This window comes from Apis florea, unplaced genomic scaffold (assembly GCF_048593485.1).
Source record: "Apis florea isolate Af1SG1 unplaced genomic scaffold, ASM4859348v1 contig_3772_pilon, whole genome shotgun sequence".
NCBI classification, from domain to species: domain Eukaryota; kingdom Metazoa; phylum Arthropoda; class Insecta; order Hymenoptera; family Apidae; genus Apis; species Apis florea.
The window spans coordinates 282,388-303,916 of NW_028256845.1; the positions used below are offsets into that span (position 1 = coordinate 282,388).

The window sequence follows — 21,529 nt, forward strand, 5'->3', positions numbered from 1 at the left end:
TCTTTATATGTTATTAATTCCTTCACTTTTTATTAATTATAAGGTTGAAAGTCGCTATAATATTAAATTATATTAAATATAATATTATTGCTCATATATATATATATATATATAAAAATTTAAATATAATAATATGAATATTTTCATATTATCTCATCTTTGTTTTCTTCGGAATTTTCTAATTCTTCCGGTTTTTCTTCATCATCTGATTGTATTTCTTCAGAAAGAATAATATTCGGAAAATATAACTTTGATTCTTCTGTACCTTTTTCTGGATTTTCACTTACATGATAGGGTCCAATGCCAGCAAATCCTAAAAATGCTTCACATCCGACTTTTTTTACGACACATACAAATGTTTCATATCTAAAAATTAAATTCATGTTCTTATCTTTAATATTATTAACTAACATATATATCTTTTAAAAAAATTTTTCTAATCTTTCTTAATACCCTGTTCTTTCTTTCGTATTCAATTCAAATTCTGTAATACTCTTTGCTATAAGTTTTGCTTCTGGTGGTTTATCAGATTCAAAAATGCCAAAATTAACTACTTCATCTTCAAATTCTTGTAAAATCATTTTTAGCTCGTTCTTTCTTGTATAGTCATATTTGAATAGTACTATAGGTACTTTTGCAATTTTATCTTCATACTTTGAAATTTAAATATCCATATAACACGTGATATTTATTTTATAAATACTAAAATTTAAAACTTACGGGATATGTATTGATAATATATGTAGGAAATATTGTGCGAAAAATAATTGCCTTATTTTTGCAATTTGGTGGTGTCCATACAATTGGAAAAATTTCATTTTCATTTTCGTTTGTTATATAAGCAGGACGATGTCGACCAGCGTAACTATAAACGAAGAAAAATTAATTAATTCTTTTAAATTAGAATTGATATCAATTTTAAAATTTTATTATGAAACATATTGATAAGCATATGTTTTAAATGAATAATAATTTTATTTAACTATTGTATATGTTTACATACTATTCCTCGCTAACAATAGTTTCCATATTAGGTAATTCCGGTTTTCCAAATAAAAGATTCAATAAATATTTATGAATATCAATTTCTGATTTCGTTTCCTTAATTTTTAATCGCATAAACATACATTTTCCATCTAAAAGCAGTTGTTTAGCATTTGGCGATAATATGTAATCAGACTGTAAATTTATTTAATTTTGAATATTATTTACATAATCATTCATTTGTAATAAAATTTTTTTTAATAATATATCGATGTATTACTTCATTAAATATCATAGCCAGAATATCATCATTAAGACGTTTTCGAATTTCTTGTTCGATAGTGTAATTTCCTAATAATAATTCTTCAACTAATTCTATATATGGTGGACTTGATTTTTTATCTCTCTTACGACCTTCTTCATCCTTAAAAACCCACGGATAAAGTAAAAGACAAGTTTCATTGCTCAGAGCAGTGGTTAAATGCAGCATTTCGGCTTCATATCGTGCTTTTGCTTCAGCTTCTATTAAATGTATGATATGCGAAAATGTCACATTAGTGTTATCATTAGTGTTATTACAACGAATTCATATATTTATTCATTTATTAAATTTTAATTACTTTAATAAAACATGTATAATAAACCATTGTATATTTCTATGATTGTATCTATAAAAAATTAATTTAAAATTAATAAAATTTAAAATAAATAAAAAAAATAGAAATTAAATTTTAAATAAAAAAAATTTAAATTAAATTAAATAAAAATCATAATATAAAATAATGTATTTTATTTAAATTGTGCGAGATAATTTTTACAGTAATATGCTATATATTTTTTATAGTTATCTTATAAAACCTTTTCGTGATTTTTTTGCAGCTTCTTTAGCTATTTTAGTTTCTTCAATAATTTTTAATCGTTTTATTTCTTCTGGACTTCTTTCCGATATATCTAAAGAAAACCTATATGTGTACGTCAAAAAAGTGAATGTTATATCGTTTTAATATATATTTTATAAAATAATTTGTTTTTAAGTAAGAATGTAATTTATAATAGTTCTTTTGTTATTAAAAACTAAATTATTCATTCTTATTTTTTATGTAAGTAATAATGCTTTAATTAAATATATAATTAATTATACTCGTGTTCCTCGCCACTTTGTACTCGTTGCAATTCTATCGTTAATACTTTTAATAGCTGTGGGCATTGAGCACCAAATACAAGATTTATCATCCGGCCATTCTACAAAAATTATTTTGATAATACATATTTTCTAATCAATTATGCATTAAACTTACGCGTATGAACATCCATGTTGGTTCACTTTTTCCTTGAAAACGCTCTAAGTCCGTAATATAATCACATTTTGCCTAGATTTGTAATAATATATAATAATAATTATTTATTCTTACTTATAAATTAATAATTATTTACAATTAGAAATTACCGTGGCATAACTTAAGGCATCTCCTCCAATTTCCATTTTGATTTTTTTGAGAGTGCTTACCATTCCTGTGCAAGGTCCACTCCATTCTGAATATATATCAACAACTAAAAAAGATTATTAAAAATTTTATATATAAAATTTTAAAAAGTTTAAAAAAAGAAAAAAGAAAAAAAATTCTAATTTTAAATAGATATTTATATTTACCTATTAAACCTGTTTTTGTGAGAAGTTTCTCCCATTCTTCGTTGTTAGAAATTTCAATTTGTAATGCCGTCGGTGTTGTCTTTTTAGCCATTTTTCTTGCAGAATTTAAACCACCCTATAAAAAATTAATTATTAAAATTTTTTTAATATGCAAAATATGTTATCAAGTTTATCAAAATTTCAAAAATAATGAAAGGAATTTTAAAATAACTTACTTTAAAAAAAATTATGTGGAAAACTTAAAAATTTAAAATTTAAATAATTGTAATACAATCTATTAATATATATAGTTAACTTAATTTAGTTAAAAAATTAAAAAATTAATTGTAATTCATAATGATTAAAAATGATTAAAAGATGAAACGAAAACGTAATATACCTTTTTTCGCCTCATCATGTTTCTAAGATACGTATATCAAATTTCGATTTAAAATTTAATTTAATATTTTATTTTTTGGCGATATTAAAATTCAATCATAATATGTTTGATCTATTTTGGACGAAATACAAAGGAGGACTGAAACCGTATATTTCGAAGTCGGAAGACCATTGCCTTCCGATTTATTGTACGGGGACATCGGTGACATGGAGGACACGCAAACTCTACCGATTAAGTTAGTTTCCCGCTACACAAATACACGCACAGATAATTACAATGCGCTAAAAGATCAAGGATTTCACGGTAGGAATTTCCTATGCATTGACATGAAATATTAATCTTATACTGAATTCTGTAATTATAGCAACATATATTGGTACTATGTTTCATAAAGTAGTATGATTTATCGAGCCGCATAAATAGTTGAACGATAAATTTTCTTACATTAATGCTTCTGTCAAAAGATATAAATTTAATCATTGTATTATATTAAATCGATTATAGAACAAGTATTTACATAAATTTTATGATGTATAATAAATATTAAATTTTTTATTTTGTTGCAAGAATATAATTATAATAAAAAAAATAATTTTTTTCAATATTTAAGATAATTATTATTATATATTTTATTATCTTAAGTACAACATATTTAATTTTTTTATTTGATTTTTATATTTTGATATTTTATTTTGATGATTATATTTTATTTAATATACATTATATAAATTATTATATAATACATTATTATTAATATATATAATAATTTATAATAATAACAATATATATAATAATTTAATAATATTTAATAATATATTAATAATGTAAATTATTAATGATTATTATAATATAATATTATAATATTAATTACAATATACATCATTAAAATACATTTTTTTTTTAAATTATTACATTGATTTTATCATATTTATATAGAACAAGAAGAATATTCATGCTTATGAAATTTACTTCTATTTCATATATAATATTATAATTATAAAATAGCACAAAACATACTTTAAATAAGTTTAATTTATTGCAAATACTATTAAAATTGTATAATATTTTTTTAAATAAAAATTTACAATGAATAGAATAAGAAATAATAAATTTAAGCATTCAAATTTATAATATTTATATATTTAGAAAATTTTTTAAATAAATTTCAAGAAATCCATTTATTATATTATTCATTAATTTTATATTTTATATAATAAAATACTTTATATAATTCTTGTCATATAAAATTAAATACATACAAAAAAAATTATTTTATTTAAATATATGTTTAATTATATGTAAGATTTTTTATTATTTTCTAAATAAAAAAACTTTGATGTTACTTACATGTCAATTTAAATAATATTGCAGTTCGATTGTAGATGACGCTACTATCAAGTGGTTGAAATTTACGAACCCACCATTATATTTTTATGGCAATTTTCATAACAATAATGAATACACTTTGTTGGAAACAATACATTGATTGATATAATTATATTTGTAATTCCTTTTAATGATAATTTTTTATCTAAAGTGTATATAAGTTTGTAATATGTTTTTTATTAATAATAATATTATTTTTTGAAATATTGTGAAATATTTAAAATTTTAAAATATATATATATATTAAAAATTCAACAAGATTCATTTTATCACATTTTAAATATTATAACATCGTAACTTCTCAAATACGTTAAAACTATGGTTAAAACACAAATTAATACAGTGCTACCAATATAATAATTATTTTTATTTTATATTATATGTTTAATTTATTTATTATTTATTAATTTATTTATTTCAATATTTCATTATATTAAATAAATTCTTATAATTTATATTTTATATAAAAATAAAAATAAAGAAAAAATATATAAAAATCTTGAAACCAATTTAGGGTTATTTAGTTTTATAACTTTAACTCATTAAAATGAAAGGTTAATTAATCATATAATCATCAATTTATACACTTTACAAACACATTTAACATCAATAATACAAATAAAATTTAATTTTAATTTTGATTATATCATTAACATATGTTTTAAACATAAATGCTAGAGTTCGTTTTTCACTTTTCTCTTACTCTCCCCTCCTTTCCTACCATTTCCTTATCTGAATCAGCTGATTATTGTTTTCGTATTTCCTACGAAACAGACCGTTGCCGTAGTTATGATACGTGATACCTTTTAACGAACGATCTTTCGGAACATCCCCGTCGGCGCGTCGAAACAGCCAACAGATTAAACAATCTATCGCAAGAAGGAATACTACCGACGCGCTTAAATATTTCCAACATAAAGATTGACGTTTCGCGGGCGGGGTGACATCACTATTTTCTGGTTGTGTTGTAGTTGTTCAGTCACTCATAGAATGACGCAGTAGAAGGTCGTCTCAGAGATGGCGAGCTTCCCAGTATGAAAATACAATTTTATGGCGAGGTAAATTGAAGATTATGTTTTCTGTTAATTAAAAATACTATCAAAACGTAGATATTTTTTCATAAGATAAATGATAACAACATCAGAGAGAAGCGTTAGTTTTGTTGTGGAAAAACTGCCTTCTACCCCTTTGTTCGATGAAATGTCAGGGTCGCTATTTTGATATATCAAAATGTTAATTTATATACTTCATTTTTAATATATTCATATCATTCTGATGATAATTATTCAGATTTTTGTTTTATTTTCGTTTTGATATTTGTGTTTGCTTTTTATTAATTGTCTCTAAATGTATACGACGAACAGCTGTAGTGGATTGTGTAATATTCTTTAACAGGCAAAATAGATTCTCCCACTACTTTTCTATTACTCATTTTCGTATTATCAGATATACAGATAATATTTCGTAAATTTCGTTGTATAAATAATGATATTACAATTAATTATTAATTTTTTTGCTTCACTTGATTTTTTGTTGTATTGTTATTAATAAAAATATATATTTTGCATACATTTGATATTTACTATATTTATAAATTAATTTTTAATATGTAATATATAGAGATTTTTTTATATTACTATTTTTTTTTTTTTTTTGATTAATTATTGCTTCAAAAATATCTATTTTATATTAATATGTATTTATAAGTTTATTAATATTATTTTAAGTAATGATATATTGCGAATTTATATTATTTAAATTAATGTAAAATTATAATAAAATCAGATATTTTATAATAAAATCATTTATTTACATATTTGTTTATATTTTTATATTAATGAATATAATAAACATTTAAAATTTTTTTATATAATCATAAAATATATAAATTTTTATTATTATTTAATTAAAAAAAAGAAGAAAGAATTTTTAAAGAATAAGAATTTTTAGAAATTTTATTTGATATATTAATACAGTAAATTAAAATATAAATTACCAATGTATAAATAATATTATTCATTATTTATAGGTAAAAATATTTTGTTTGGGAAGAAAAAATGTCTGCAGACTCTCCAAGGCGTGGTGTGCATAAAGGAGTTCAAATTGTGTCACCTCAGCCAATAGTTGATCGTTCAATTATAGATAGTGTTGCAGGAATAATTAATGATATTGTTCCACAGGTTGGTATATTAAAATGTTCTTCTGGTAATTTTTTATATTAAAATTTTTTATAATATATTGTTTAATATAGGCTTATACGGGCACACCAAATTCTGAAAACAAAGAGTCTATTTCATGGGCACGGTTTGAGTATGCAGACATTAATGATCCTGCCTTGTATCCAGATTACAATGAAGGCTCTAATACACCACCTTTATTATTGGTGCTTGGTTATACAACTGGAGTTCAGGTTTGATCTTGTTTAATTATTTTTTTTCATTAAGTAGTTATATTACTTGTGCATTGAAAAATTTTTGTATTAAAATAATTTCGTAATTTTTTGTGTTTTTTATAAAAATTATTTGTAACTTAAATAATTTTGTAAAAAAATAAAAAATAAATTTAAAAGAATATATATGAATATACAAATATATATAAATATAGTATGTTAAATAGTTATTTCCAATTTAAGTGTATGAATTAGATATTAAATATGAAAAGATTTTATAGATTTATCATATTATTTTTAATTATAGAACACTGTTCTCATAGTAGCTTTAAAACTGTGTCTGTGTTTATGAATGACTTGAATCTTATTTTATCTAGGAGGCATAATATGTAAACAAGCACATTCATTATCAAAATAACAAGGTACATGTAGTTTGCAGAGATAATAATATGATATTTGAAGTTTGATGATATAAAAGAATTTATATATTTAAGTTGAATTTCTAAGATTTTAATTTTTTGTTTACAAAACTCATATAAATACATAGCATAATGTTATCTTATATCGTAATGTCATATTTTTATGTTATTATATATAATTTTTATGTTAAGTATAAAAATATATGTGAAGTATTATTTTAATAACTTTTATCGAATATAGGTATGGTTGATAGCAGCAACAGGAGAAGCAACTGAAGTTTTATCATGGCGACAAGGAGTTGTCCGCACTTTAAGAATTTTACCAAATCCAAAGACTGATGATGAACATGTTGATTTATTTGAATTGAAACGACCCATGGTAGCAATATGCGATTCAGCTGGACCTGGCCCACAATTTTGCAACATTAGTTTTATTTCATTGAAAACTGGGGAACAAACAAAAAGCATTAAATTTAAAAATCCTGTTTGTGACATTTTGGCAAATAAACGATCTATAGTCGTAACGTTTTTAGAGAAAATCGCGGTGTTCGATGCTCGAACATTGGAAGATGTATTAACAGTTACTACCTGTTATGCCAGTCCTGGTCCAAATCCAAATCCTATTGCTTTAGGATCGCGATGGCTTGCTTACAGGTAACAATCTTGAAAAAATAATAAGATATTAAAATTATGTTTGTTATGTTTTGTTTTAATAAAAAATATTTTTAGTGAAAAGAAATTATTACCTGTAAAAAGAAGTAGTGGTGGTTGTGAAGGTGAAGGAGTTCAAAGTTACACAGCAACTGTTCTGTACGCAGCAAAGTCTTTAGGAAAAGGTTTGCGTGGTTTGGGAGAAACAGTTGCATCAAGTTTAACTGGTAATTCAGTATCACCAGTAGTAATTAATAATACGGGCAGTGATCTAACTCAACCAGGAGTAATTACGATATTAGATCTTCAAGCTGCAAAAGAGGAAAAAGAGTTAGATGATGCGAATATAGAGACTGTCATTGCTCATTTTACTGCCCATAGTGATGCAATCGTTGCCATGACTTTTGATTTAAGCGGTGCGTTGCTAATGACCGCTGACAAAAGAGGGCATGATTTTCATGTATTTAGAATTCAACCACATCCAGGTGGTCCCACTTTGGCAGCAGTACATCATTTATACATACTGCACCGCGGAGATACTACTGCGAAAGTGCAGGTATATAAATTAAATTTGATATCTATAATTTTAAAAATTGTTGAAAATATATAATTTTAAATTGAAAATATATATATTATGTAAAACAGGATATGGTTTTTTCGAGTGATACTCGTTGGGCGGCAATTTCGACTGTGCGGGGTACTACTCATGTTTTTCCTGTTGCACCATATGGTGGACCAGTAGGAATACGAACTCATTCCACACCTCATGTTGTAAATAGACTTTCAAGATTTCATAGAAGTGCAGGTTTAATGGACGATGGTACTAGATCTCATTCTCCTGTATCTCATACAGAATTACCTTTGTCAATTTATCCATACTCTAATCCAAGACTTCCTCCATACCCTCATCCAACTGTATTACATCCCTTGGCACAGATACGACAACCATCGTCGTTAAATCACGTAAACAGTCAAGCTCAACAGAGGTAATTATTATTTATCGAATTTATTATTGTTACATTTTTAATTCTTAAACATATTTAATTCTTATATTACGTAGTAGGCCGCAGCAACGACAACGATTATATTCGGATGATAGTGGAACATTACCATTAAAAATATGTGCTTGTTTTGCACCTCCAAGAGCTTGGATGTATGCACAAAGAGAATCTACTGTGAAAGTTATGAAAAGAGCAGTTGATTCTTTGTTTATTATGGCGTGTCATGGAAATATGATACAATATGATTTAGAACCTAAACCAGTTGCAGGTAAATAAAATTAATTTATATAATCAAATTTTATTAAGTCTTAATATATATTAAATATTATTACTTAATAATGATATATTTTAGGTGTACCAAAAGAAAAAGTATGCGACGATACGATGATAGAATTAGAAGTCGAAGCTAAAGGTCAATGGCCCCTTTTAAGATCTCCGAATTCTTTAGAGATTGTGCCACCTTTACCAACGTCTAGCTCTTTACTGAGCGTCAATACTATACCAAAAGATATTCAAGATGGTGATTTAGCAGAAGATCGTTGGTTAAGTCAAGTAGAAATTGTAACACACGCTGGCCCACATAGACGACTTTGGATGGGCCCTCAATTTGTTTTTAAGACTTACAACGCAACTAGTGGGTTAGTTTCATATATTTTATATATATATATACACACATTTATTAATTACATATATTTTATGTAATATTATATAATGTAGAGCTCCTGTAAATCTTGTCGAAGCTGAGGCTGTTGAAATTGGCATAACCGGTGGATCTCGTCCTGCGAGATCGAATCCAGTCAATATGCCACATGCTGCATCCAGATCTTTGGTACCTGTCGTTATCGATGGATCAGGAAGTAAGTTTATAAAAGTATTAAATTTTCATATTTTTATTTTGTTGATTGATATTTGAGAGAGAAATTCATCGAAGATCGAAATTTAATGAGATATTTTTCAATTTGAATATTTCTTTTTTCATATATACGTTTGTAGATTTATAGTTTCATACATTTTAATTTATTTATGCATACATTCGTTCAAACATTCGTTCTAAATTTTTTTATATAGATTATTAAATCAAAAGCATAATCTATAAATGAAAATAAAAAAGAATAATATTTAATATTTTACTATGAATATTTTATTTCAAATTATTTCAAAATTATAAAGTAATAGAAAGTAATTTTTGATAAAATTCATGTCGAATTTTTCGTATTTAGGTAGTTACGAGCAATCTCCAAGATTCATGGAGGCGTATGGTGATCCCCTAGATAGTGAAAATGCGGGTGTTGGTGGTGAAAATCAATTGAGAGAAGATCTGGCTGAAGCTATGCTGGAAACATCAATAGCTCCGCATCGTGCACCAGGTAAGTAATCATAAAAAGTGTGATGCTTTGCTTTGAAGTAGAAGAGTACGAATCCCGATATATCCCATTTGTCGATACTTCGCGAAATTTATATATATTATGACAATATTTAAAATTAACGAAATCATTTCGTGATGAATTCGATAATGGAAACGTGCATATTCTTGAATACTTGATACGCGATTTCGATACATTCTCAAAGTTACGGTTCTTATTATACAATCGTGGAAATCTTCTTGCTAAATGCAGTAAAGTTAATCGTGGATAAATTGATTTTAATTTTTCCCTCCGAAAATCCTGATTATAATTAAAAAAAAAAAAAAAAAAACAAATTGGAAAATATAAAATTTTATCCTATAATTTTATCACTCGAATTTAAAAGTGTATTTTAAAAGAATTTTTTAAAAGTACGTATTTTTAAATACCGATACGATGCTCATGCTTTCTGTATTTGGTGACGGATGATAGATTGTAAGTTTGTGTGGATACAGAACTGGCCAGAGGCAGGTATCTCCGTTTCCCCCCCTCCCCTTTAATGATATTACATCTAATCACTAACAGCAGTACATTTGATCAACATCTACCCTTTAAATCGAGGTAAATAGTTGAAAGGCTGCGATCAGTCTACTAACCCTGTAAGAATCTTTTTCCTTTTGAAATTCCAATAAAAGATACGAGAATAAAATCATTATATATAGTTCGAAGAAGGCAATTGTTCGAACTTGCTCTCTTTACAACATATCATTCGATTTCGATACGTATATTGCGACGTGAAGTTTGTGTTTTTGTGGTGTGCAGTGTGAAGACTCGGATAATTGTCAATTGTCTTATTATTAGAAGTTACGATTAATATATATACATACATATATATATATATATATACACATTTATTTCTCTTTATTTCTCTCATGTTTTTCCTCCGTAATTCTGCTATTCCCTCACGATGCAACATTTGAATATAATTATTCGAATATATCACTTGAAATCTCCTCCTTTTTTTTTCGTCGAGCCGTTATCGAGAACAATCATACCTAATTATACATATCTTAATTAAGGCGATGCATTCTCGCGTAAAAAAAAAAAAAAAAAAACGAAAGAAGGAAAAGATAATAATAATAACAACAATAATAATAATAATAATAATAATAATAATAATAATAATGATAAAAAAACAGAAAATTAAACAAAGGAGATATTGTGTCTCGATATTGATACCTGCCAATGGCTTTTTCTGTTACTAGGGAGGCGATCGGTATTTGAGAGGGTGGGTCAACCGGTAACTAAAGTCGTCAACCCTCTGGGCACCGTGATTACCGTATCGGCCGATGAGGAGGACATTAGCTCGAGTCAGGAGTTCGATTCCGCGGAGGAGAGCCACATGCCTGAACCACCTAGGAGCGTGTGCGCCGAAGAGGGCCCGGCTTCTCTCGGTGATTTCGAGCCGGAGAGTCAAACTCTGCGTAGTCTCACCAAAATCTGCGCGGAAATGCGTTCAGCTAGCGAGCCGGCGATCGACAGTGTTCCAGACGAGAACATCTGTGAGGTGAAAGAGAGGAAAACTTTATGCGTCGAGATCGCCTCCATCACGAATCCGGGAAATTCTACCATCGACTTCGAAAGGGTAGAAGCTTTCCGCGATGTGCCGACCGGATTGAACCTTTGCGTGGAGCAGGGTGAGATCCCAAGCAGCCCCATGACCCAGGCGAAGGAAACCGCTTGGTACAAGAAACTTAATAAGAGGGAAGACAGGGATGCCCACGAGAGAAGCGTGTCCGAGGCGCAATACGTGGTCAGCTGTGACGAGGATAGCGTCGTGTTGATGGAGAATAAGGCGGCCCAAGGACGGAAGACCGCCTCGACGCATTGCAAGGCGGAGAGCAAAAGAGCTAGCGAGCATGAAAAAGTCGCGAAGAAATCGGGGAGGAACGGTACGACGTCTGGGAAACGGGCAGACGCTAAGACACCTACTAAAAGATACGTTTTAAAGGAGCACGAGGATAGCATCGTTATCGAGGATACTTGCAGCGACTCGAGGAGCAGTAGTTGCGGTAAGAAAAGAGGGTGCGAGAAGATAGAGGATACGAGGGGCAAACATTGCGAGCACAAGGGCGGGGAATCGTCGAAGGAAAACGGGACTGGAAAGGTTAAAAGCAGGTCGAAGTCTTCCACGGTTCATAACAGTTGCAAAGAAACGTGCGAGGAAAGCAAAAATTCTGTTAAACACGTAGAATCGATCATAGAACTGGATTCTATAACGGAAGAAACGGACAAGAGGGAAGATTTCAAGTCGAGCCTTAACGTGGACGTGTTGATCAAAGAGATGGATAAGTATAAATCACCTCCATCGGACTCGACCGACGATTTCAGTTGCAGCGAGTATCACATCGTCGATGCGCCTTGTTGCAACAAGGATGGCACTTCGGTACAATCCGACGAGGATATCGAGCATATCCAGAGCTCGGAGATCTCCCAGTTGCAGCAAGCCGAATGCATGGACGGTGACAAATGCGTAGATGTGATAAGCTGCGCGGGCTCCTCGCCCATTATGCAGAGGAAGAATAGCAAGAACACGATATCCGACGACGACATAGAATACATACATTCGTCAGAGGTGGAGACGCCTGAGAAAGCTTGCAAAGAGGACACGAGATTCGAAACGAGTAAAGGTAGCAGCGACAGCGAGTCGACCGGGGCGAGATGCAAACTAACATTTTCTGACGACGATTTGGAACACGTACACCATTCGGACGTCTACGCTTTATTGCCTGAAAAATCTAAGGAGACTCGTGAAAGGAGCGCGAGAAGGTCTCACGAGATTTCGACAACGGAGCAGCAACAACAACAACAACAACAAGGGTCGAGAATCAAGAGCTCGAAGAAGTCGAAGGATATCGTGGTGATCGAGAGTGACACGTCTGCGGCTGACGTGACCGTGATCTTTAAACCGGTCGAGAGTTGGAAGAGCAAGGGTACGGAGAGGAAAGATGATGGGGAGGAGGCTGGCCTTATTATGAAAGATATTCCGGCTAGCGAAAATCCAAGTCCGTTGAAGAAAGCCAAGATTCGTCCCGTTAAAACATCCCCTTCGAACGTTGCCCCCAAACGATCGCAGGCAGGAATCGAGATAATCGACATCGACGCCATGCAAAAAGCCGAGATGGACGTATTGGCCGACACAGCATCGGTGTCGGAGTGCAAAATCCTTGCTGGACCCGAGGTGTGCGGGACGCGCGCTAGAAAATCTCGAAGGAATAAAAAGGCGAGCAACGAAGGTAAGGAAGCGCATAGCTCCGAGATTCTTATCGAGGCTGTGAAAACTGTCGAAGAAACTGGGAAGGAATCGGGTTCGCAGGAGGTTGAATTCTCCTGGAGCGCTGTGGTGAAGAAAAAAAGCGGTTCTCCCGAGCCGGAAACGCGGAAAGAAAGAGAAGAACTAGAAGAAGAAGGAGAAGAAGAGGAAGAGGAGGAAGAGGAAGAGGAAGAGGAAAAGAAGAAGAAGATGGAGAGGGATAAGGTAAAGCAAAGCTCGTTCGAGGTCTCGCCCATCCTCGAGAAGATAGAATCTTTGAAGAAGAAGATACACGAATCTTCGTTGAGAAAAAGTCTGGACAAAAAGAGTTGCGTTTTAGAGACATACCCCGAAGAGTCTTCCGTTCAGAGTTCCGAGATTTCGTGGAGCTCGATCGTCAAAAAGAAAAATATATCCTCCGCCGACTTGGAGACGAGAAAGGAGCCCGAACTCGATCCGATCGTTGAGGAATCGAGTGTCGAGGAGAGGAAAACTCATCGAAAACGCGTCGAATCTTCGTCGCAATCCCTCTCAGCCATGGGAGGAGGTCAATCGAAAGAGACGGGAAGAAGCGTGGAAGAATCTTTTGATCAGGTTGCGACGGAAGGAGTTTCGTCGTGGAGTTTCATCGTGAAGAAGAAGGCGACAGCCACCGCGGAAACGGTGACTCGAAAGGAACACGTCGAGCAGAAATCTCAGAGGAAATTGGATCTAATGACCATTGACTCGTTGGAGATTATCTCGGATCGTGAAACGAAATCGGATAACCGATCGTCCTCGAGTAAAAGTTCGGAGAAGATCTCGAAGCTGGAGACTGTAAGCGAGATGGACGAAAAGGGTTCGAAGAATTGGAGCGTGGAGTCGTTGCTGGTCGACCCGGTGTTCACGAAGGAAGACTCCTCGGAGCCGGAACGGGACACCGAGCCTGAGAAGAGGAGTGATTCGGAGCAGGAGATCGTGCCGGAGCGTTCGAGCTCCTCGGACGAGTTGAACGCGAATGTTGTGTTCACGAACAACGAGGGAGAGTATTCGGGTCGCGAGGTCGCCGATAGGGGTGCAACGAACGGCTCGAGCTCGGTGCCCGGCACGAAGAAGAGCAACAGGTCGAAGAAAAAAAAACGCAGATGAGTAGAGGATTGCATGGATGTACCTAGGGCCAGCCTTGCCCTTTACATGCTCTTGATGCAAGTAACCGGGGTCGATTAGCATAAACTAGCATTAAATCCGAATATTAAAGAAAGAAAAAAAGAAAAAATGTTTAGAGTGTACGAACTGGGAACAAATTGCGCTTTCGATTCTCAGTGGTCAATCGAGCGATCAAGACGTAAGGTCTTGGCTTTACTAAAGAGCGTTTATCTTAGAGTACATGTATCATATTATAATCACCTTGTTAGGGAATGAAATCTTCAATTCTATTTTGATCGAACGACGCGTTCTCTCGCATCGGATTTGGTATTTTTAAAAACCTTTTTCTAAAATGACTAGATTGAGAAAAGGAGGAAAAGAAAAGAAAAGAAATAAAGAGATTAATTAATTAATTGATTTATCAGTACAAAAATTTTTTAGACGTATATTCGGTGGAATTTCTTAATTGAAAAGAGCAAGGCTGTTACTATTGAGTGTACATCCGCTGACGTTCGAGTCGAATGCGTGAAGCTAAAAGTAAGAAAGGAAAAAAAAAAAAAAGAGGAAACAATACACATAGCCACACGCATACTTTACACACACGTAGAATTTTTCGAAACGAAACTTCTGTGTACATAGATATATGAAACAAGATCAAAAAAAAAAAAAAAAAAAAAAAAAGGAGAAAAAACGGAAAAAAGAAAAGAAAAAAAAGAAACACCGTCTGTGGTTCGAACAGTTTCATAGCGATTTCTGTTTCGACTGCCTTATATCATTGTCAAACGAGAATCCGCTGTGCGTTTGTCCGCGTGATGCATAACGAGAGAAGTGTTATAAGCTTTTTATTACGATCGACGAAATTCAAACGAAACGAACGAATCGATTCGCGACCATTCATCGATAATTTGGCAATTTTTTAGACTTTAGATAGTTACTATTTATAGCATTATAGCAATTGCCTTTCATTTTTATTCATACGGTTATGAATAGAGATTACAAAGGGATATTCAGCTTGTTTTAGTTCCTAGCGTTTTCTTTTTCATCAAATCAAATGGAAATAATATGGAGCGTAAAAGCTGTGATAAATTTAATAAATTCCCTTCATATTTACATTTGAGTAGTATTGAATGCTTGTGTTAAGAAGCTTATTGAATAATAACTCACTTTGGAGAGAAGCTTACCTTTTAGAAACTTATTGAACTTTAATAATTGTTATATGGTATCACTCTTATGTAACCCAACTGTATATATCTTGAGATTAATGTAACTTTTTTTTTTTTTTTTTATTGAAATTTAATTCTACTTCTTCTCATACGTATCGTGAAATACGTATAATAAATTTTCCATTAAATTTGTTTAAATACGAAATCATAACTTTTCTTTAATGAATAGAAGAATTTGACTAAGAAAAGAAAAGAAAAAAAAGATACGCTAGGAACTAGAGACACGAACATCCTGCATACGATTACATGTTCAGCACAAAGCTATTCGTCTCTGTACAAAAATATGTCCAATCGAAATCGTCGCGTTTGTCTCTATTTTTTGTATCCGCTGTCGAGACATGCTTTCCATGAAAGCCATTCGTAATATGATTTCATGGATCTGGAGGAAATTCTTTCGAAGAATTGCCAACAAACAGCCGTTTATTCCTGACTAGTATTCCGGCTGTTCCGAGCTCTCCTCGAATTTTCATGGGTTCTGTATGCGATGATTTTGTATATCACGAGGAAAAAGATCGATAAAAAAAAAAAAGAAAAGGTTGAGCTTCGTTAAAGATGGCGTATAGATCGAGACACAATTGTTGAAAACATTTTGTTTTAATAATTAAACGAGTGAATAATAATTTCTCTGGAAGATTGCAAATTGGTTTTATAATTCACTTTGTTTTAAATTCACTTGTATTTATTTCGTTTTAATTCATCTATTGCTAGTCAGTAAAATATTAGGTTAAATCATTTTTTTTTTTTTTCAATTTAATTTATATCATCGAACTCCTTTCGATATTGCGAATATGAAAGAGATAATACATAATGTATACTTTTTATTTTTTTTATTTTTTTCTATCTAAATTTAAGTAGAGATTAAAGTATTTATACGAAGCAATGATCTTTTATGGATTTCTATTTATTTAATGAACTTCTGGAAAGTATTTATTACATTAGTAAAGAATTGTGTTAGAAAAAAGATAAAAAATATTTCATTTAATAAGTATTTTACAGTATTAACAAAAATATGGATACACAATATTTTTCTCATTTTTAGAATGAGATGAATCGATTTAAAAATATTTTTACCTCTAATCTGAACTTAGAAAAGAATTCAGTCTACTATTAATATAATTGTATTCTTATGCTCTGTACGCCACATTCGCATTCACACGAAGCTCAGCCATATTAACATAATTGATAGTACATCGAAAGTACAGGTATACTTTTATAAAAACTTGCAACACGCAGATTTTTCTTCTTTATGGATCATCAAGTTTGTTTTTCATTCTTGTCGATCGTTAATATCGATAAACCGAAAAATCTTCTTTAGTAATCAATAATTATATATATATATTTTATATATATATATAAAAAGAAAGGAAAAAAGAAAAACGATATGTCGACGCTGATGAGATATATAAAAAGGCGTGTCATAGAAGAGTATACCTAATTTTCGTTACGTTACGTGCCACGTATTATATATATAAAATATTTTGCAAAAGAAATAATCATGCTTTAAATCCAAAGGATTTTAATTGATTTGTGATGCGAAACAGGACGGAAACCTGTTTGACATCTACTTTATCGTTAATCTTCGATCATATATAAATTCTAATCTAATATATTGATTGGACCTTTGTCCTGTTACGATTGATGTGTATAAAATTACAATCGTATTTCTTGCATTGTACATGAGCAAGAATTTAAAAAAAAAAAAAAAAAAAGAAAAAAAAGAAACAAGATTCTGTTTACAGAATCTCGTTTCATTACACTTAGGTAATTTTCTTCTCTTTAATTTTCGTATCCTGTTCAGGTACACGAGATATGTTCTTCGTCCTCTTCGAAAGCTTTTTCGAGTTAAAAAATACTCGATACTCTTTTAATAGTTTCTGTTAATCGATGCAACAAATTGAATTTCCGCTCGTTAATCGGTGTAAATCATCGATGATTACACGTAATCGCGCGTTAGATTTCACTTCTAGACACTTCGAAATTGTAAATACTCTTAACCCTCGATACATCTTCGAAAAAAAAAAAAACTTCCAAAAAATCTTTTTCGATACAATCTTCTTCTTTAGCTCTAGATAGCTCAAGCTAGATCACACTAGAAAGGATAAATATTGGCGTATCGTATATATTTTTGACACGTTTCTTCATCTTCTGAATTATCCTGTTTGGAATAATTGCGTATTGTGAACCAGGCGATTTTAAGGAACTTTGGAAAAAAAAAAAAAAAGAAGGAATTCCTGAAGGAGCCAAAGATAGGTTGTGATCGATTAGTGAACGAAAGGAAAAAAAAAGAAAAAAAAAAATTGGGATTATAGTTTTTCATTATCAGCATCGTAACCATCTGTGCGACGAGCAATTTTTCGAAATAAAATTCTTCTGTGCCGCAGAATTGTCCGTTTAATTTTACGGAGAAGCTGTTGGTATATCGTGGATAGCGAGAATATGTTAGAACAATTTAAAATATACGCTTATTGCGTGAATCGGAAAGCATCGATTTGCGATTCTCACATTTTATTTAATTAATAATTTGGAGACAAGGTTTTCATTGTGCGTAATTGCACTGGTTTACGAAATATTTTTTTTATTTTTATCACGTAAGGTTAATAATTTAATTTTTAATCTTATGAAATTTAATAGCTAATGAACCGTCAGCGATCGCTTGATGTTGAAATATTTGGCTTAAGGAACATTCCGTTTGAACGCGAATACAAATTAAATTCCTCGTACATATCGCATAATGTTATTGAATTATAATCGAATATAAAGTGAAAAATTAATAATCAATAATAAAACGATGGAGAAAATCTGAATTGAAATTCAAATCGAAACTCAGTGAGAAGATATATAAGGATCGGTGCAATATTCACTGTGACCATCATTTATAGAACATCTTGTACAACAAAAAATGAAAAAGAGAAACTTCCTTCTAAAAACCTCCAATGAAGATCTTCGACTCCGTTTCTTAGTACAATCTCCTTCTGTGTACGTTTCTCTGTTAGTTTGTATAAATCATCGTGCCCTTATTTATATGTTATATGTTTCCTTTCAGAGAAATCTTTCGATCGAAATCTCTGATATTCCTTTTTCTTTTTAATCTTCTAATCTTTTTCTCCGATCGATTGAAACCTTCTCTTTCGTGTTTATTAGAGAGTATCGAGCAAAAAATCGATTGTTCGTTTACATAGATTATATAAATATATATATAATAGTATAAATATATATACATAACTCGTTAGAGTTTGTTGTTAGTACAAATGGAAAACGACGAGATCTTTTCGATCGGACAAAGATCTCTTTTCGGAGATTTAGCCGTGAGATATTTAGTACAAAGCTTATAATCGTCACTTTCGTCCTCGTAAGTGCTGTGATTATGTTTTGTGATTCGCTGTGTTTATTCACTGCTACGTCGAGAGAAACGAGTAGCCATAATTATATATTTTTTTTGTTTTATTTCTTATATGTTATATATATACATACATATATTCTTTTTCGCGTTGAAAAACGATTAAAAATCTTGAAAGCATATGCTATACTTTCAATATGTGGGTTTATAAGTTCTTAAAGCGAAATTTTAAGAATGATTTCTTTAGTTATTTTATAAAGAGAAAGAGTTTTAGGAAATCTAGCTGTTAGAATTAAACGAATTTATTTTTACCGACTAGAAGAATAATTGTTTGTAGTAACAATATTTATAGTAATCATTTATCACGTGTACGCAATCGATATATTTTAGAGTTAAGTTATTTGTATTCTTTATTGCTACTTGATTTTCTCTGTATTATTTTTTTATTTTATTGTGTGTTTTTAATTTTTCTCCATTTCACATTTTTATTGCACATTTTGCAAAGCATGCGGCAAAATATAATAAAATCGTGCTAAAATATGGCTCAAACTTTTAAGATTTTCACTTGAAAATTGTCAATGATGATCATGATATTGAAAAGAAGAAAAAAAAATAACAAAATAAGATATAACTGATTATAGCAGTTAATTATCTTAAAAAAATAATATGAAACAATATATCTTCGTGTGATTTATTTAAAATTTGTATTTCATGTATTAACAGTTTTTTCTAAAGTATGAAAAAAAAAAAATAATTGCTTGAATGTGTAATAGAATGTTTTACGTAATTGAAACTTTATTTATTTAAGGATATATTTATCTTATAGAAATTATGTATGTTTTAATATATTTTTAATATATATTTAATAATCTTCACAAAATGACCAATTGACAAATTTTACAATACTAACAGTCAATTGATTTGTAATTTATTTAATTAATTTTAATTAAATAATAATATATTATAATTCATAGCACTTTTTAAGAATAGATGTAATTATTTTTCTTTAATTTATTTAACTACTTATAGAACTTTTTATAATTTTTCGTATTAACAAAAGTACTCTATTATTTCGGATATTTATTATTACGTGAATGATATATTTATATATATATATATCAATAACGTGAAAATAGATAAAATGAAATAAAAATATTAATTTTGTATTAAAACAGAGACTGCTTATGTAGATTCATACTAATCGTATAAGAGAGAGAGAAAAAAGAGAAAATATATGAAAAGATGATACAAGTTTTAAGTGAAAATCTATAAAATTTTGAGAAGCTTATGAAATATTTTTTTATCGAATATAGTGATGTATGTAAAATATATATTCGAACAAAAATTTACAGTCTAGTATAATAAAGGATTATTTCTGCCATAATAATCAATCAATAAAACATTTTATTATTTTACAAATAATTTAAAAATAATTTAAAAATAATTTATTTATACAAACGTTCATTTATTTATATAAACAGGAAATGATTTTTGTTTAGATGTATGAATTTTATGTGATGCGATGTAATAATTTGATGAAAGATTTTTTTTTTTACATGAAAACTATTTTGTAAATAGTACAATTTATTTTCAATTTATATTCAATTTACATAAAAATGAAGAAGAAATATCATATTTCTCTCATTAATTTCTTTATTTATCGAAGAAAAGTTTTTTTATTCTAAATATTTTCTTATATATTTTCTCATAATGTTGAATGAAACGAATATTATTTAGTTTTAGATCAATGAATATTGAAACTCACATTTTTTTTTTTACGAAAAATCAATTCAATAATTATCAAGACTGCTTAGTAATGTATATAAATTCATGCGAAACACGTGATAATATTCCAAAAATTTGTAATGTCTTTCAATAGTAATTTAAAGTTTTAGATGCATAGTCTATAATGAAGTCGAAATCTTCGAAGAATCAAATTACGAGCCATAAATATTTCTTCTCTTAAAACGAGAACAATTATTGTATGTATCATGAAGAATTAAAACGACTTCTTAGAAAAGTATATGATTTTCTCGACGTAGCAAATATAGTGTTATCGAGGGCATTCGTTGGTATATTAAAAATGCAGAGATTTCAATGTTAATTCTGCCAATCAGCAGAATATTCTTATTTCGTATTATAAGAATTTTGTTGGAGTCCAATATCCATAATGTATAACCTAAGTAAAAAAGAAAAAAAAAAAAAAATATGTATCTCTTCGAATTAAAATATTTATCCCTTGAATCCATTCCTTGATAATTCTTCTCTATCTTAAAATGCTTTGTAAATGGACGAAAGGAAACGAAACTGTTCGAAATAGATGCATCG

General features: G+C 29.8%; 2 protein-coding genes across 5 annotated transcripts; one reads left to right on the forward strand and one right to left on the reverse strand.

Annotated features, from left to right (window-relative positions):
* Nucleotides 1-2: 2 nt before the first annotated feature.
* Nucleotides 3-5,340, reverse strand: LOC100868945 (uncharacterized). Of its 3 annotated transcripts, none has more exons than XM_086915276.1 (11): nucleotides 5,204-5,340; nucleotides 2,636-2,750; nucleotides 2,432-2,535; nucleotides 2,283-2,354; nucleotides 2,126-2,226; nucleotides 1,843-1,946; nucleotides 1,265-1,506; nucleotides 1,004-1,179; nucleotides 721-865; nucleotides 454-653; nucleotides 3-366 (listed from the first exon to the last, which is right to left on the reverse strand). In XM_086915276.1, the coding sequence occupies exons 2-11, from the start codon at nucleotides 2,724-2,726 to the stop codon at nucleotides 144-146; spliced, it is 1,458 nt and encodes a 485-aa protein (XP_086771402.1). In that variant the 5' UTR covers nucleotides 2,727-2,750; nucleotides 5,204-5,340; the 3' UTR covers nucleotides 3-143. The 3 variants fall into 3 exon arrangements, with proteins under 3 accessions (XP_086771402.1, XP_086771401.1, XP_012338788.3); XM_086915275.1 differs by lacking the exon at nucleotides 5,204-5,340 and adding an exon at nucleotides 4,362-5,119; XM_012483334.3 differs by lacking the exon at nucleotides 5,204-5,340 and adding an exon at nucleotides 3,015-3,243.
* On the forward strand, nucleotides 5,326-15,054 carry LOC100866677 (uncharacterized). 2 transcript variants are annotated; one of them, XM_012495590.3, is made up of 11 exons: nucleotides 5,326-5,458; nucleotides 6,430-6,580; nucleotides 6,652-6,810; nucleotides 7,450-7,862; nucleotides 7,938-8,415; nucleotides 8,505-8,845; nucleotides 8,920-9,128; nucleotides 9,213-9,498; nucleotides 9,578-9,717; nucleotides 10,081-10,227; nucleotides 11,469-15,054. In XM_012495590.3, exons 2-11 carry the CDS (start codon nucleotides 6,458-6,460, stop codon nucleotides 14,642-14,644), a joined length of 5,472 nt encoding a protein of 1,823 aa, XP_012351044.2. In that variant the 5' UTR covers nucleotides 5,326-5,458; nucleotides 6,430-6,457; the 3' UTR covers nucleotides 14,645-15,054. The 2 variants fall into 2 exon arrangements, with proteins under 2 accessions (XP_012351044.2, XP_086771400.1); XM_086915274.1 differs by having other exon boundaries at nucleotides 8,923-9,128.
* Nucleotides 15,055-21,529: the final 6,475 nt, after the last annotated feature.